The 19,315-nt window shown below is 37.3% G+C and overlaps 1 protein-coding gene across 1 annotated transcript in view; it reads left to right on the forward strand.

The window, feature by feature from the left end:
- The window catches only part of zc3h13 (zinc finger CCCH-type containing 13), a 134,864-nt gene that overhangs the window by 12,648 nt on the left and 102,901 nt on the right, over positions 1–19,315 (forward strand). The window contains exon 3 of the mRNA XM_063052533.1: positions 17,095–17,204. Coding sequence (XP_062908603.1) covers positions 17,095–17,204 — 110 coding nt within the window. The remainder of the gene's footprint in view (positions 1–17,094; positions 17,205–19,315) is intronic.

Here is a 19,315-nt window from a genome sequence, read left to right on the forward strand (position 1 = left end):
ATCACCTGGACAATACAAATACCTATGTTAGGATGCTGTTTATTGACTACAGCTCAGCGTTTAACACCATCATTCCTACAGTTCTGATTGAGAAGCTCCAGAACCTGGGCCTCTGTACCTCCCTTTGCACTTGGATTCTCAGCTTTCTAACGGGAAGACCACAATCTGTGCATATTGGAAATAACATCTCTACTTCTGTGGCGGCAACACCACAGACAGCCCTAACAGCAGCTTTCATGGAAAATGATGGAAATCATCAAATATTCTCATTTTAGCCTGCTGCGGCTGAGAACCATAACCTTGCTGACAGTCAGCACTGGCGCATTTCAGGGATGTGTTCTTAGATCAGTGCTCTACTCTCCATACAGCCATGTGTGGCTAGGCACAGCTGAAATGCCATCTATAAATTTGTTGATGATACAACCATTGTTGGCAGATAGCCAGTTGGTGATGGGAGGGCGTACAGGAGTGAGATATACCAGCCATTTGTGTGGTGTCGTAGCAACAACCTTGCACTCAATGTCAGTAAGACCAAAGAACTGATTGTAGACTTCTGAAAAGTTAAGATGAGGGAATATATACCAGTCCTCATAGAGGGATCAGAAGTAGAAAGACTGAGCAATTTCGAGTTCCTGGGTGTCAATATCTCTGAGGACCTAACCTGGACCCGACATATTGGTGCAGCTATAAAAAAGGCAAGACAGTGGCTAGATTTAGGTGTTTGAGGAAATTTGGTATGTCACCCAAAACACAAATTTCTACAGATTCTGACTGGCTGCATCACCATCTGGTATTGGGGGGGGGGGGCTACTGTACAGGATCGAAGTAAGCTGCAGAGAGTTGTAAAGTTAGTCAACTCCATCATGGGCACTAGCCTGCTTAGTATCCAAGGCATCTTCAAGAAGCAATGCTTCAAAGAGGCAGCGTCCATCATTAAAGACCCGGCACCACCAGGCCAGTCCCTCTTCTCATCATTACCATCAGGAAGGAGGTACAGAAGCCTTACGGCACACACTCAACAATTCAAGAACAGCTTCTTCCCCTCTGCCATCTGATTTCTGAAAGGATGTTGAAACCATGAACACTACCTCATTGCTTTTTTTTTGCACTTATTTAATTATCTAAGATATGTTTTTTCCTCTATATTATCATGTATTGCATTGTACTGCTGCTGCAAAGTTAACAAATTTCATGACATATGCTGGTGATATTAATTTACCAGCACAAATTAGAAGTGGTTCTAATTTACAACCACTTTGACTTTAACAATTTTGTTTTACACAGAACAGATGGACAAATAGATAGATTAGAGTCTGATTAGGTGATGTGTTGCTGTACTTAAAATAATGTTTAAAACTGTTTTAACGGTTTTGTTTTTTCAAGTTCTCAGTATATTTGATTTCCTCCAGCTTTGATCCATAGATATAATGTAAAATTCAAAAGTCTAAGCTAGGCAATACACTAAATAAAAATTTGTGGATTCTACATGGAACTCAAAATGTAATTGTTACTAACTGCAGATTATTGGAAAAGTGTTATGTTCACTGTATTGGCAAGATTAGGAAGTAGCTGCAGTGATTTCCAGTTTTCTTCAGGCTGTTCTGTCATTACAGTAATCTCTATGTTTGGAATATCTATAATATGCATCAAATGTCAGTGTGAACATGAGGCTTTCATTTTTTAATGTATATGATCAATAGAGAGTGTTGGTGCTTAAAGGACAACTTAGTCATTTCACACACAGTCATAAATATTACTGTGATACACGAATCCCAAAATCAATCAAGTAACCTTACTATATTGAGATTTTAACGATTTACTTTTAGCTTTTAGTGGGAAATCTGTGATGATTCTATAGATCGGTGAGATATTGGAACTCCTACATATTCATTTGTTAGGTTTCATTTATCTGGATCTTATGAATATTTTCTTTTAGTACTTTGACAAATACTGGAATTCTTTACTTTCAGGATCATCTCTAAAGTTTGTTGCTGGCAAGGTATATCAGAAAACCAGAGGGTGAAGATATTTACTGATGGATTCTATTTCTTCCATATTTTTCTGTTAATTTTGAACGTTTTGTTGAAGGAATAGCCAACTTAATAGCTAATACTCTTGGATGAATTAATATTTTGGAACTATTTTTCTGAGAGAACAAAAGAAATTACCATGTTCCAGACTCTTATGCAAATAACGAATAGGACTTGAATCATAGTTTTGACAAAGGTAACCTTGATAACAATCTTGTGTACTCTTTTACTTTTTAAGTTGGAGAGCTTGCCTTCCAGTTTGATAAAGGAAGAAAAGTTTAATCTCATGCTGATTGTAAATTTGAGTGCCATCCAAACTGTACACACAAATGTACTTATGAAGGGCTGGTAGAGTGGTTGTGGATAGTGTTCATGATAATCAGACACCACTCTTAAATACTTCCTGAAAGCATTTACTGAAATAAATATATTTTAATTCTGTCATGGTGTCCACTGAAACCGTCAAATTAGTCAAAGCAGTTTTCAGTCAGCGCTTGGTGAATACTTAGTAAAGAATATTGCATAAGAAGTAATTGATTTTCTCAACATATCATCAATACTAACATAATATTGAAAAGTACCACGAGTGGGTAAAGTTCAAATTAATCATGCGTGATCCAAGTTTAGAACATCACAGAATTTTGATTTCTGTGGGTACAAATGATGGCAATTTAGAGGTAAGATTTCACTGGGTGCTTCCAAGTTCAAGTAGGTTGCAGTAGGTTTTACTTTTAACCTCAGCTCTGATGGCAATTGATAATATTTTTGTGTAGGATGAATGAACAAAGAAGTCCATGGTAACAGTGGCACAAAACAAAGCTAAGTAATGTGTTTTCCATCCATCAGTAGAAATGTAGTCCCATACAGACTCAGGATAACAAATACTTTGTTCATTAAGTACTGATTGAGGTGTGTGCATGTTCATATCTGATATATTTCAGTAATGTATGAGAACATTCAGTTAACTTGGAAAAAGAAGTAGAATACTACAATTTTTGTAACAAAGTGCAAAAAACATGATGCTGCTGTTCTCCAATTGCAGATTTTATGACATTGCTACTGATATATTATCAGGAAATTGAACTTCAACTTCTTCCCCCTTGCCCTTGAATTTCATTTTCTTCACTTCTGATTCTAGTGCTGTGATTGCTGAAATATCTATTTTTCAGGTACAAGCTTGGAATATGACATGGTAGAAAGCTGATTATAGTAAAATCTAATGCTGCACTCAGTGACTTGGTGTTCACTTTGCTGCAGGGAATCACTGGATAATATTCAAGACAACATTCAAACTGACTCCCATACCTTTCTGCCTCAAGGTCCATTAGATCAGTACAGATCAAAAACTAGGTCTGGGAATGTCTAGCCTGAATAGCTGAGTTAAGTTTTACTTTTGGAAAAACTGAACCAGTGCACATTAATAATGTGGTAGCATAAGTCATGTATGAGGCTCTTAAATCTGTCTTTATGATTATTACCACTACTGACAAATCTCATTACCTTTGTCTGTTGCTCTAAATGCACTATGTTGAGGCCACTTTGTTTTACTTTCCAAACTAGGCATTTTTACTGATGTAGGCACTTCAGTTTGTGAACATACCATAACTGTTTCAAGCTCTCATCAAGTTGACAAAGTAACCAATCACATTAAAAAAATTATCTTGCAGTAAATCAAGTGGCAAAGTACATGATTAACTTTTCAACAATAAAGGTAATTAGCTGCATTCATATGGTTAAAATCATGAGATGAAGATTGGTAAATATGCCCAGATTCAAGATATAACTTGAAATATAGTAAATTTGATTTTTTAATCCAATAAAGCATGAAATATTAATAAAATGTTTACCTTTCTAATGGACAAGGAATTTGGTAATTGTAATTATGGTGTAATGCACCATTTAGAAACTTGCATAGGCCTTGTGATAAAGAATGTACTACTGTAATTACATAGCTTTAAAAGATGAAATGGTTAGAATAGATTGGATAATTAGATTGAAGAGTATAATAAAGGTAAGCAGTGACACAAATTTAAGAAAAATTAAAACACTGAATAAAGTGACATTCCATGGGGGGGGGAATAAAAGTTCCATTGGAAGTTGTTTCATTCTGTCATTGCAAAGTGAGAGTGTAAGGCTAAAGATTAAAGTATCTTAAAAGAATGACCAAAAAATTAAAATGTAAAATGTGTAAAGCAGCTAAAAATATAAGCATATTATAAGAGCTCCGGTGTTAATGTTAGGGACATGATAATGAAGGTTGCTTTAAACGCTGAGACAGAAGTTGTGACTGGGAATAAAGAAATGCCTGATACATTAATCAAATACTTTGTGCCTGGCTTCACAAAGGATTATCCCAGATATAGTGAAGAACCAAAGAAAGGGCTGATGTTTCTCTCTATAACACTTCTAAATAACCTCTGTTCATACTGGTTTGTATTCTAATTTCTTGAAGGGATGGCTACAACAATCTAGGATCTAAAGTTACTTAAACTCTCCACAGTTGCAAAACAGCAAAAGATGAAGGACTGCTTAAGAATAAAGGGGACTGCTTAGTCTGATAGTTGTTTGAAAGTGTGAAGTCTATTATTAAGAAAGCCTTAGCAGGGCATTTAGAATAGAATAACATGATTGGGCATTATTTGCCTTGTACATTGTGATTTTTTTACTAGACAAATTATGTTTGGCCATTTGGAATCTTTTCAGGTTGTAACTAGGAGCATTGTTAAAGGGGAACCAGAGGATATAGTATTTTGATTTTCAGGGTCTGCTTCTTGAGGTAACACAAGCTAAGATCTCCTGGGATTTGGGGTGTTACATTAGCACTGACATAGGTTTGGCCAGCCAGCAGAGTAGAAGTAGTCATGTTCCAGTTGAGAGGTAGTTAACTAGTGATCATTGCTTTGGCATCAGTTGTTTTTAGTTTATAGTCATAGTCATATTTTATTGATCCCGGGGGAAACTGGTTTTCGTTACAGTTGCACCATAAATAATAAATAGTAATATGTAAATTATGCCAGTAAATTATGAAATAAGTCCAGGACCAGCCTATTGGCTCAGGGTGTCTGACCCTCCAAGGGAGGAGTTGTAAAGTTTGATGGCCACAGGCAGGAATGACTTCCTATGACGCTCTGTGCTGCATCTCAGTGGAATGAGTCTCTGGCTGAATGTGGTGAATCTGTGGAATTCTCTGCCACAGGAAACAGTTGAGGCCAGTTCATTGGCTATATTTAAGAGGGAGTTAGATATAGCCCTTGTGGCTACGGGGATCAGGGGGTATGGAGGGAAGGCTGGGGCGGGGTTCTGAGTTGGATGATCAGCCATGATCATAATAAATGGCGGTGCAGGCTCGAAGGGCCGAATGGCCTACTCCTGCACCTATTTTCTATGTTTCTATGTTTCTATAAGCCCATGGGGCCAGGGGAGATATACCCCAGGTTACCACGGGAAGCGAGGGAAGAGATTACTGCGCCTTTGGCATTAATCTTTGCATCCTTACTAGCCACAGATGATCAGAGGGTGGCAAATGTTATTCCTTTGTTAATGAAAGGCTGTAGTGATAACCCTGGTAATTATATATCAATGAGTCTTAATTCAGTGATGGGCAAATTATGGGAGAATTTTCTTAAAGACAGGATCAATGATCATTTGTAAAAGATTAGTCTGATCCTGTGAGCATGGCTTTGTGAGGAGTCATTAATGAGTCTGATTGAATTCTTCAAGGATGTAACAGAGCACATTGATGAAGCTAGAGCAATAGATGTGGTGTATATGGATTTTAGTAAGGTGTTTGATGAGGCTCTCCATGGTCAGCTGGCACGGGATCCAGGGAAAATTGGCCGCATGGATTCTGAATTGGCTTGCCTATAAAAGGCGGAGGGGCAGTTGTAGATGGAGTATATTCTGCCTGGAGGCCAGTGAACTGTGTGGTGTTCTGCAGGGATCTGTTCTGGGTCCCTTGCTCTTTGTGATTTTTATAAATCCCTTGGATGAGGAAGTGGAAGGGAGTGTTAGAAAGTTTGGAGATGACACAAAAGTTTTGTGATGTGCATATTGTAGAAAGTTGTCATAAGTTACAACAGGACATTGGCAGGATATAGAACTGGGCTAAGAGGTGACAGATGGAATTCAGCCCAGAAAAGTGTGAAGTGATTTACTTTGGAAGGCAGAATACAGGGTTAATGACAAGATTCTTAGCAGCATGGAGGAATAAAGATTTCTTAGGATAAATGTCCATTATCTCCTCAAAGTTGTCACACAAGTTGATAGGGTTGTTAAGAATATATGTAGTGTGTTGGCCTTCATTAGTTGGGAGGTTTAGTTCAAGAGCTGTGAGGTACTATTGCAGCTCTATAAAGCCCTGGTTAGACCACGTTTGGAATATTGAGTTCAGTTCTGGTTGCCTCATTATAGGAAGCCTTAGAGAGGGTTCCGGATTCTGCCTGGATTAGTGAGCATGTCTTAGAAGAATAGGTTGAATGAGCTGGGGCTTTTCTCTTTGAAGCAGAGGAAGATTAGAAGTGATTTTATAGAGGTGTACAAGATGGTAAGAGGCAGAGATCAAGTGGACAGCCAGAGGCTTTTTCCCAGAGTGGAAATGGCTTGTATATGGCAAAATTTTAAGGTGATTTGAGGAAAGGATGGGGGAGATGTCAGAGGGAATGGTAGGTATATGGTACACGCTGCTGCTGCAGTGCTGGTAAAGACAGACACATTAGAGACATTTAATAAACATTTAGAGAAAAAATGGAAGGCTATATAGGAGTGAAGGGTTAGATTAATCGTAGAGTAGGTTAAAAGGTAAGCACATCAAGGGCCAAAGAGTTTGTGCTGTGCTGTGCTGTGCTATAAGGTTCCTTGTGCTCTGTTGCCCAGAACCCTATTCCTGTTTGAAATTGAACGATGAAATCTTTCACATTTTCTTGAAAGAGCAAATAAGCCCTTGGTTTAATGTTACAGGATTCCAATATCCTTTAATACTATGTTGGATTATCAGTTTTGTGCCAGCATCTCTTGATTGGGATATGAATGCACAACCTGCTGAACTAGAGGCTTTGCATTGATGTTTAATTTTCTTCTCCCACACCACCACCCATCCTCCTCAATTCTCCACACCACATAGGCCCTTCTCAAATTGAACCAACATTAGAATCTGGAAGCATGACTGACCCCCAAAAGTCAACTGTCATCTACACTCATGATGTTACAGTTCCTTGTTTATAGAATAAAACTTAATTTGCAAAAAGTACTGAATGCACAATGCTTGAATGATAATTTACATATATGAAGACAGATTCGAACCCTGGAGTCAGTTTTAGTCTATATTCTTTGAAGTTTAGAAGAAGGAGTGTGACTTTGTTCAAATATTAAGATCCTAAGGGAGCTTCACAAAGTAGATATTGAGATGTTTTCACTAGAGAAAAGTTCATCAACAAGGAGGCATAGCTTTAAAATAAGGAGCCAATCATTTAGATAGATAGATACTTTATTGATCCCAAAGGAAATTACAGTGTCAAGGTACCATTACAAGTGCACAGGTATACAAATACCAGAAGAGAAGTAAGAAAGTATAACAAATAAGGTACCTCAAATAGCCTTAACAGGAGGGGGTCATCAACCTTCCTGAGCAGGTTGACTTATTATGGAGCTTAATGGCATAGTGCTCTTTGGAGCAGCGTGGTTGTCTTAGTCTATTACTTAAAGTGCTCCTCGGTTCAGCCAAGGTGGCATGCAGAGGATGAAAAACATTGTCCGGAATTGCCAGGATTTTCTGTAGGGTCCTTTGTTCTACACCAGCCTCCAGTGTGCCCAGTTTGACTCCTATAACAGAGCTAGCCTTTCTAATCAGTTTATTGAGCCTGTTGGCATCACCCATGTTAATGCCAGTGCCGCAGCACGCCACTGCATAGAAGGTTATACTGGTGACAACAGACTGGTGGAACATATAATCCTTTAAAGTAGGCCTGCATACTTTAAAGGATCTCAGCCTCCTCAAGAAGTAGAGGTGACTCTGGCTTTTCTTGTACACTGCCTCTGTGTTGGTGCTCCACTCAAGTCTGTCATCCAGGTGCACCCCCAGGTACTTGTAGGTCTTCACTACATTCACATCCTCAGCATCAATAGTAACAAGGAGCAGTGCAGGCTTGGTCTTCCTGAAGTTCAGCACCATCTCCTTTGTCTTACTGATGTTAAGCTGCAGCTGATTCAGCTTGCACCGTTTGACAGTCCTCCACCAGAGTCCTGTATTCATCCTTTCATCTGCCCTTTAAACACCCAACTATTGCTGAGTCATCAGAGAATTTCTGTAGATGACACGACTCAGTGTTGTATCTAAAGTTCGAGGTACACAGGGTAAGCAGGAAGGAAGCCAATACAGTCCCCTGTTGGGCCCCAGTTTATAAACTGTGGTTTTCTGCCAGTCAGGTAGTCCATTATCCAGGATACAATGCATTGAACAGACCCCCCCCCCCCGCCCCAGCAGTTAGGGCTGCATGGTGTTGAAAGCACTTGGGAAATCAAAACAAAACATGATCCTCACAGTGTTGCCTTGGTTTATCCAAATGGGAGTAGGCTCTGTTCAGCAGGTAGATGACAGTATCGCTGACTCCAGTGTGCTGCTGATAGGCAAACTGGTGAGCTGATCTGACCAGGGGTCGGAGGTGAGCCAGGACCAGCCTCTCTGGAGTCTTCATGTTGTGTGAGGTCAGGGCCACTGGATGGCAGTCATTCAAGACTTTTGGTTGGCCCTTCTTGGGTATTGGAACCACACATGATGTTTTCCACACTGTCCGGACCCTTTCCAGGCTGAGGAGAACACCACACAGCTGCTCAGCACACTCCTTCACGACCTTGGGGTTCACACCATCCGGTCCTAGTGCTTTGCGTGTCTGAGTTTCCTAGAGGTGAATCTATGATGACTGTGGAGTCGGTGGAAGGTGGGGGCTGGGGGAGGTGAATATCGGGATCAGTTTCTGTAAAACTGAGGTGTATAGAATATCTAGAATTGTCTGCCCCCAAAAGATGGTGGAGGTCATATATTGAAATAGCTTTAAGTTGAAGATTAAAGATTTGAATGTTAGAGGAACTGAGTTATGGGAGTGGCGCTGAGACCAATATAGATCATTCATAATCTGTGATCAATAAATAATTTCAAGACAAATCCTAATAGATTTTTGTTATGTAAAAGTATTAAGTTGAGTTACATATCCTGCACCCCAACAGAACAGGCATAACATTTATTGACCTTCCTTTACAAGCAGTGTTATAGTGGTGTTTGAGAGCCCTGTAGAATTTTCTCTACTTATGCAGAAATACCGCCTTAAATGCGATCAGGTCTCCACATAGGTCCTAAAAGTAGAGAAAGAGAACCCAATCAAATAAATAACACAAAACATACTTGTTCATTTATTTATTGAGAAAAATGATCCAACATTACATATATTTGTTGGAAAAAGTATGTGAGCCTTTGCTTTTGGTAACTGCTGTGACCCTCCCTTGTATAACAATAATTTCGATCAAATGTTTCCGGTAACTGTTGATCAGTCCTGCACATCGGCCTGGAGGAATTTTAGACCATTCCTCCATATTAACTTTTCAGTTCATCAATATTTCTGGATACCTCGCCGCAGCATCTCAATTTGGTTAAGGTCTGGGCTCTTGACTTGGCCTTCCAAATCACAAATTTTCTTCTTTTTATACCATTCTGTTGCTGATTTACTCCTGTGTTTCGGATCATTGTCTTGTTGCATCATCCATCTTCTATTAAACTTCAGGTAGTGGATAACTTCAGGTAATGGCTATCCAACATTCTCCTATAAAATGTGTTGATAAAATTTTGAATTCTAATTCTAAAATTTTAAAATTTTATTGCTATATTTATACTCTATTCTTGGTTGGTGCAACTGTAACAAAACCCAAGTTCCCTCGGGATCAGTAAAGTATGACCATGACTATGACTATGAATTCAAGCTGTCCAGGCCCTGAGGCAGCAAAGTAGCTCCCAAACCGTCATGCTTCTTCCACCATACTTCACAGTTGGGATGACGTTTTGATGTTGGTGTGCAGTGCCCTTTTTCTTCCAAATATAGCAGTATGCATTTCTGCCAAGAAGTTCAACTTTTGTCTCATCTGTCCACAGAGTATTGTCCCAGGTATGTGTTTCAGAACGTCCATGTAGTCTTTTGCAAATTTGAGGTGTGCAGCAATGTTTTTTCGGAGAGTATTGGTTCCCTCCGAGGTGTTCTTCCATGAACACCATCCTTGTTTAGTATTTTTCTTACAGTGGAGACATGAACAGAGACTTTAGCAAATGTTAGAGATTTCTGCAGGTCTGTTGCTGTTACCCTTGGGTTCTTTTTCACCTCCTTCAGCATTGCACGTTGTGCTCAGTGTGATCTTTGCAGGAAACCCACTCCTATGGAGAGTAGCAACAGTACTGAATTTCCTGTTTGTAGATAATTTACTGTGGGCTGATGAACACTCAGGTCTTTAGAAATGCTTTTTTAGTCTTTTCCAGCTCCATGCATCTCTAGAGTTCTTCTAAGGTCCTCTGAAAGTTGTTTTGATCAAGACATGGTGCACATAAAGAGATCTTTCTTGAGAAGAGCAGGCTCTGTCAATAACTGGACTTTTTTATAAGGGCAAGGCACCACTACAACCCACACCTCCAATTTCATGTGACTATGATTGGAACACCTGAATACAAATAGCACCAATTATCCCAGAGGTTCACATACTTTTTTTGAACCTAGACTGATTGTTTAAATGGTGTACTCAGTAATGACAAGAAGAAATACAATTGTTTATGTGTTGTTATGTGACAATAGACAGATTGTTATTGTCTATTGTTGTGACTTAGATGAATCTTAGAGCACATTTTATGAGTAATTAATGCAGAAAACCAGGTAATTACGAAGGGTTCACAAACTTTTTCATGCAACTGTTTATGCATATCTATGGGCCTTTTGTTTTGTTACACCTTTTTGTTAACTGTTTTTCTTAGGCAGTCCTTTGAGATTGAAGATGACTTGCTTCCACTCCAGCTTTGTGGATGAGGCCAATATGCGAACCACAGTCTCTTCTACAGATAGGACAGTGGGTGGCTAATAGGGTGGGTGGAGAACCTCAGAGTCTTGCTTCAGAAGCGTGCTGTATTTCTACATAAATGGTTGTGAAATGATGCGCTTCTGTTGCTTGTGTAGAGATACTGCGTGCTCCTGAAGCAAGGCCTTGAGGTTCTCCACACCCTCACAATTGCTCCTTTTTCACTTTGAGCAGTTAGAGATCTCCAGGTGACTTTTGGATGTTGCACTTCAAGGAAGTTTCTTCCCATGAAAGAACACAGAATAAATAATCTGTCTCAGGAATCTGATATAGTGGAAGAGTACAATGTAGCCTATCCAATGCAGCCAAGTAATTAAGGCCTCACTGCTAGGGTGTTAACTGCATTGTTTATTTTAAGGCATTTTCTGCATTGGCAAGATTGACAACATCACATGCATTTACTGCCAGCACAGATACAATGGCAACATGCATTTGCTGCAAGTAACATCCAGCCCCAGTACTGGCACTTGCAAGTTGTTTCTAAAATATAACTATTAACATTTTTATGTAAGAAGAAGAAGAAGAAGAAAGCCCTTAACTCCAAGTGGAGTCATCGGGACGCCACAATTAGTGGCGTTTTTTTTAGCAGGCTTTCTTATTTTTACAAGGTCGAGTTGTTAGCTTGACGCTCAACCCAGCACAGATGGAAAGTGTGCAAGGGAGCCGGCTGGATTCGAACTCAGGAGCCTTCACTCTGAAGTCTGCCGCTGATGCCACTATGCCACCAGCCGGCATTTTTATGTAAGCCTGACAAGAAATCTCCCCCGCAATGACCAATGAGAGCTTGTAAGGTTGGGTAAATTTGGTACTGATCTCATGAAGTTATTTTTAAAGAGGATCTATTATTCTGAATGGGTAGCTGTTTATTATAATGTTCAGGCCCCCTGAATGGACAATCTAAGATGTGTTGAACTTTTCAGCATTCGTGTTGATTTTATAGCCTTTTGACTATTACGGCTATGAAGATTGCAGAATAAACTTCGAAATATAATGCAGACAATCCCAGCAAGTGTAATCGACCAAACAACAGAACAATTTTAAAGCGAAGAAGAAACCTATTTTTATAAATCTTTGTGTTTCAAATTGCAACTTTATGTTCCCAAAGAAACAATCTTTGACTGTATAATCTACTTGATTCTACATCTGATGCTTTAGTTTTCAGTTTATCATAGTTATAGCTAAACGTTCGAATAAAGAAGCTAAATTTTGTCCTTTACACTTTCATATGGTTGTCTTTTTATTTTTAGCTTCCAATGAATCAGAATGTCAAAAGTGAGACGGAAGGTTACAGTTGAAAATTCAAAGACCATTTCTGAGAGCACGTCTCGTAGACCCAGTGTGTTTGAAAGGCTTGGGCCTAGCACAGGGACAAGTGCTGAGGTCAGTATTTCATGACTGAGACAGCTTCTATTTTTCAGTATTTCTACTAAATATTTTCTTAAAGGGATGCTCAAGATAAACAGGAACAAATAACTTAATATATCATTTGGTACACTTACATTTAATTGCTGCATCAGTTAATCTAACGATCTTGAATTACTATTTTCAGATGCAAACTTTAAATTAGTTTGTCCCATTTAGAAATTTATTTCTCCACTTTCATATATACCATTCTTAAAGCTGAAAAATGAGCATGCTGAAATCCACATTCTAATATTTGTGTGCACACTGTATCATATATCCTTAATTTAAAGATAATTACTAGTAGCACTTAATGCATTTTAGCTGCATAATATTCCAGAGCAGTAGCTCCTGCCATTTTTTAAGAAGTTTGTACATCTTTGCTTGCCCTAAACACTATAAAACATTTATCAGTAGCCTTAGGGCTGTTGAATTTTATATGTAACTAATAGTTGTTCAGCAATTTATGATTTAAGGGTATGAAGTTTTTAAGGAAGTGTTGAGTGTCAGGGTAGAATAATGTTAAAATTAATTGCAAGTTGGAGCTTCTGGAAGAGGTTGAGTGAGTTTTAATCTGTAATAAATACCTTCTGACTGTTAAAACAAACACATGAGTAGTAGAGAAATTTCCATGGAGCCAAAACATTAACCCAGACAATAAATAGGCCCAGTGGGAAATCCTGAAATATCTGAATACTTTTATGATGCATAATCAAATCCTGAAGTCAATTGTATTTGAACATCAAGTTTTAACTATCAAATGTGTTTTAGAATATTAATTATTTCGTGTCTATCAGTCCTCTTACTGTACTTTTATGTTCTGACACCTACTATATCTCTATAGCTAGTTTGGTGTGCACTATCTTGATTATTTGCAGATATTGTCAATAAGTTAGGTCTTTACACCACAGTTCTTCAACAGATTGAAAACCATAACTTTCTATATGAGAACTCCTGTATGGAAACCTCTGGCAACTTGAAGAATTAAATAACTGCATCACCTTCATTATCTTTTGCAAATATAATTGTGGTTAGCAGCTGAGAATTAAAGAATGATCTAGGAGTTAGGTTCTGCAGTGTTTGAGATATCATGAACTCCACTGTAACTCCCATTTTTATCATGGCTATGGATTTAAATAAATTAATTTCAGGTCAATTGGCAGCTGTCTTCACTGAGAAAACAAGATAGTTGGTGGCGAAAGAAGTACACAAAATTCCATTGTTATCCCAGAGGATTATTCTCTGAAATGGCAATACATTTTTTTTGAACAGGCCATACTCCCCTTCTAAGGTATATGAAATCTTGAAGTACTTGAAACCAATACCAAAATTGGGAAATAGTTCCAATTGTATATCACCTTGATAACCAAATTCACAAAAGTACATTCAGTTACACTTGTGTTACTCAGTTCCCTGGAGCTCAAATTTTAAGGTAAAATGGAAAATATGTGTTGAACATCTTATGGTTTGAATTATTTTGAAAATATTATGTTTTTACTTTGCACTTTATGAATAGGTTCAGATGTGACACATTGAAATGAAGCGTGAATTGCAACATCAAAAGTTATTGTGAATTAATGATTCATTACTGATATTAGTGAATCATTACTTTTTGTGTCTGTTGTATATTTTTTATTCTAGCTAATGCCAATTCTTTTTTCTTAAATCCTATCACTACCTTATTGAATGATCAACATAAAATTTCTTCCCATTCTGTTATTTTTGAAAAATGTTTCCTTATAAAAAATTAAAAATAAAGGCCAAGTTTGGGTGATGGTTGTGAGACACTACTGACTTAATGGAAAGGAGAAAGTTTTCAAATTCATACAGTAAAGCTGTATCAAATGTCCACAAAATTTAGTGTCAAATGTCACTATTTTCATAATTATACTCAAATAGTCTGTTGCATATGTGCTTTTATATATATTCTGAAAATACAATATGTCGACTACTGTGTAATATTTTATAGTTCCTGGCGGTTCATCTCTTATATTTAGTATGACTTTAGAAGTCACCTTCTCAACACCAATTTTATTTGAATGCTTATTTTGTGAGTATGTGAATTATACCTTTTAGCCCAAGAGCATGTAGACCTTTAGCCATACCTTTATAATGAGATCAAAAATGTTCTCGTAAAATTTGTGCTAACATTGGTACACATTTATTGTGTAATGATTTCCAGCAGTTTAGAGATGCACCAGGCTATCTCAAAATCTAGCAGTGGAGTTGTGTGTTCATGGGTTTCAAACTTACTGATCAGAAAACAACTATCATTTGTCATTGTTATTGATAGACTAGTAGTAATACGCTTGAATCTTGGCTGATGCCATGTTTTAGCATACTTTTAATTAGGTTGCTAAGTGGAGTAGGGGAAGAACTGAACTAGTTATAAGGTGAGGTAACAGTACCTGTGATTCTACCAGCTCGCCTAGACTGCTGCCATTGTTGTAGGTATCTGTAGCTGGCTCAGCCCTGGTTAGCCACATTGGATTTTGTGATTATTTGACAACTGATCTCTCAACTTGCTCTGGTGTCATCTGGGTAAACACTGTTGGTTTTATTAATTTTGGCATGTTGGCATGTTCATTTTATTAACTTAATTCACTTCAAAAAAACTCATCCTGCTGATTTCCGAGTAATAATTAATTGAATAAAATAAAGCAGGTGTTACATATCTATGAATGATTTATTCCCGTTCATTAGCAATGCAAACAAACATATGCTTAATATAAATGTACTCTTTAATCAATACAGGATTATTGCAGAGAAATAATTTTGTAAAGTACTGTAGATGAATTCAGAACATTGGCAGTCAATATTATATTACAGATCTTTGTCTTTGTATTCACATTCAAATAATCTGTACATGACATAATGTTATACAGCAAAGACATCCAAATTCCATTCTTTCATATATGAAAGTTTTGCTTTTGTTGGCTTTAAACCATTGTAAGGTACATTTTTTATTGTAGTTGCTAAGGATTTCTTAATTCGTTTTCAGACCCACCTGTGTACTCTTTTCATAGTTATATTAAATAGTTAGGAATTTTTAATTGTACCATCATAACAATTTTAACAAAATATGGCTTTCATCAATGATTTGAAGTTTTGTCATTCTTACCTGCACAAATGATTATAAAACAGATCTTACCTCCTTAGTTTCTAAACATGCCAGAAGTTTTAATTTTCCTAGATAAGGCAGCACTCTGAATCAGATTCATTTTATGTTCGAAACAGAGAAAATGTGCGAGTTGCTTTAATTAAATTAAGGTGCTATGAAGGTTGGTGGATATATTCTTCTAAAACTAGGGTTTTGTATAACACACTTAATTACTCATCACCCCTCCCCGCAAAACCTTTAGAATTGGAATATCTAATGGGTAAATTTAAATGATTCTGTATTTACTACTTCAAAAATGACATAATGTAATGAAATTCAAGAAGCTATTTTCAGAATATATTTATTCTAAGAGAGTGAGCCAGTTCTGGGCAGTTCTCATTTCCTTAGATTAAGTATTTTGTTAAAGCTGTGTTTTTATTTCACATGAAATTGTATGGAGGCAAAAACAGCTTGTTCACAGTATTAGTAGCCAGGTTCTGCAATGCATTTTAATTAAAGTTAATAATTTGAAAAATGCTTTTATTGTTTGACAGCTATTAAATATGCAGCATGATCCAGGAGCAAGAGGGAGGCACATGTCTATCTAGTTTTCAGAATCCTATATGAGCAGTATCTAGTTTCTAGTGTTAGTTGATGAGCCAGATCAAAGGTAAAATTGGCCTGATGATTATTAAAATTTGGTTAATTCTATTTATAACAGTCGATATCATGTCAGGCTTAATTACAGCTGGAAGTTAACAGTCATTCATTCCTTGGATATCTAAGTTACAAGTTAGCTGCAGATGATTTCTAAAAATTTAACTTCATTTACTTTGGGATATAATAATTAATTAGGTAGTTTTTTTTCATTTTACAGTACTTTGTGGTTAATGGAATATTTGACAGCTTTAAATTTCACTATGAATTCTGTTAAAACTAGAAAATCAGTACCTGGGATGGGGATTTTGAGAAAGTTGATGTGTGCTGTACTGACTTTGAATTCTCTTTAGCTGTGCCTTCAACAGAATTTTAATTGACAATTTTATAATTTTATCACAGTTTGCATTGTAGTTTTACATGAATTTAGAAATGTTTATATAAACTCAAATTTAGCAATTTAGTTCAGATATGTTACTTTATCATTTTGACTAATGCCTTCATGAGTTGTTTGCTCTCGTGAGCATATGCAACTCTATGTGTGTGTTCTATTGTATCAACACACTCAGTAAGTAACCTGTTAAAGAGTTGTCTCAAGAATTGTGCACTGAAGGAGAGAGACATCTGAATATCTGTAATGAACTTTAACACCTGTGCACAAAATTACCTTACCACGTCCATGAGGCAGAGGATTTTGTGTTTAAAATTATAGAAAGTGCAAGCTCTGTGTACTGTATTGGGTAAACATGTTTTTAAAAATTGTTGTCAACAATTGTATGATTAAAAATTCCCTGTGTTTTAACCTAGACGCAATGTCGTAATTGGATGAAAACTGGTCATTGTCCATATGGGAACACTTGTAGGTTTACTCATGGATCCTCCCCTAGAGGTAAAGGATACAGTACTACATATAGAAGGTAAAACATAACTGATTTTTTAAGAGCTTACGTGATCTTAATAATTCTGTTGTAAAGCTACATACATTTCCTTTCCTTGTTCTTTCTAATTTTCATTTAGTACTTTATATAATTTTTAAAATGTTAATCTTAATTTGCTTTCTGAGCTTGAGGAATAAGCATAATGGCATTACAACTGACAGACACCTTAAAAAGTTAAATTGATGGATTTGGAGATAGTGTATGACGATGGACCTGGGATTGATTGATTATGACATTGTCAATTGACGAAACAGTCTTAAAGGGTCTTCATATACAGTGGTGCGAGAAAATTTGTGAACCCTGTAGAATTTTCTCTATTTCTGCATAAATATGACCTAAAATGTGATCAGATCTTCACATAAATCATATAACTAGATGAAGAGAACCCAATTAAATAAAAAACACAGGAAGTTATACTTGTTCATTTATTTATTGAGAAAAATGATCCAATATTACGTGTATTTGTTGGAAAAAGTATGTGAACCTTTGCTTTCAGTAACTGGTGTGACCCCTTTGTACAGCAATAACTTCAACCAGACGGACCTAAAATGTGATCAGATCTTCACATAAATCATATAACTAGATGAAGAGAACCCAATTAAATAAAAAACACAGGAAGTTATACTTGTTCATTTATTTATTGAGAAAAATGATCCAATATTACGTGTATTTGTTGGAAAAAGTATGTGAACCTTTGCTTTCAGTAACTGGTGTGACCCCCTTGTACAGCAATAACTTCAACCAGACGTTTCTGATAACTGTTGATCAGTCCTTCACATCGACTTGGAGGAGTTTTAGGCCATTCCTCCTTACAAAACTGCTGCAGTTCTGGGAATTAAGTGGGCTTCCGTGCATGAACTGCATGCTTCAGGTCCTTTCACAATATTTCTATAGGATTAAGTTCAGGACTTTGACTTGGCTATTCCAAAAAAACACGAATTTTCTTCTTTTTAAACCATTCTGTTGTTGATTTACTCGTATGTTTCAGATCATTGTCTTGTCGCATTATCCAACTTGTAGTAAGCTTTATGTGATGGACTGCTACCCTGGCATTCCCCTGTAAAATATCTTGATACAATTTTGAATTTGTTGTTCCCTCAATGATTGCAAGCTGTCTAGGCCCTGAGTCAGCAAAGCCGCCCCAAACCATGATGCTCCTTCCACCATGCTTCACAGTTGGGATGAGGTTTTGGTGTTGGTGTGCAGTGCCCTTTTTCCAGCAAACAGCAATGTGCATTTCTGCAAAAAAGTTCAACTTTTGTCTCATATGTCCACACAATATTGTCACAGAAGTGTTGTAGAACATCCAGGTGGTCCTTTGCAAACTTGAGTTGTGCAGCAGTGTTTTTTTTTTGGAGAGCAGTGGCTTCCTCCATGGTGTCCTTCCACGAACACCATTCTTGTTCAGTGTTTTCTTTATAGTGGGCACATGAACAGAGACTTTAGCAAGTTCTAGAGATTTCTGCAGGTCTTTAGTTGTTACCCGTGGGTTCTTTTCACCACCTTCAGCATTGCACGTTGTGCTGTTTGTGTGATCTTTGCAGGATTCCCACTCCAAGGGAGAATAACAGCAGTACTAAGTTTCCTCCATTTGTAGACAATTTCTCTTACTGTGGACTGACTTTCCTTAGGTCTTTAGAACTGCTTTTTGTAGCCTTTTCTAGCTTCATGCATCTCTACAATTCTAAGGTCCTCTGAAAGTTGTTTTGATCAAGGCATGGTGCCCGTAAAGAGATCTTTCTTGAGAAGAGCAGGCTCTGTCAGTAACCTGACTTTGTGTGTCTTTTTATAGATCAGGGCACCTTTACAACCCACACTTCCAATCTCATCTCATTGATTGGAACACTTGACTCCAAATTGCTTTTGTAGAAGGCATTACCCCAGAGGTTCACATGTTTCTTCCAACAAATGCATGTAATATTAGATCATTTTCCTCAATAAATAAATGAACAAGTATAATTTTTTTGTGTTATTTATTTAATTCACAAACTTTCTAGCACCACTTTAGCTGCTTTAATACAGTAAAATGGGCCAGGTTTCTTCAAAGAAGTGTTATTACATACCAAGCCATCATAAAGAGGTAAAAGATG

This window comes from Mobula hypostoma, chromosome 6 (assembly GCF_963921235.1).
Source record: "Mobula hypostoma chromosome 6, sMobHyp1.1, whole genome shotgun sequence".
Classification (NCBI taxonomy): Eukaryota; Metazoa; Chordata; class Chondrichthyes; order Myliobatiformes; family Myliobatidae; genus Mobula; species Mobula hypostoma.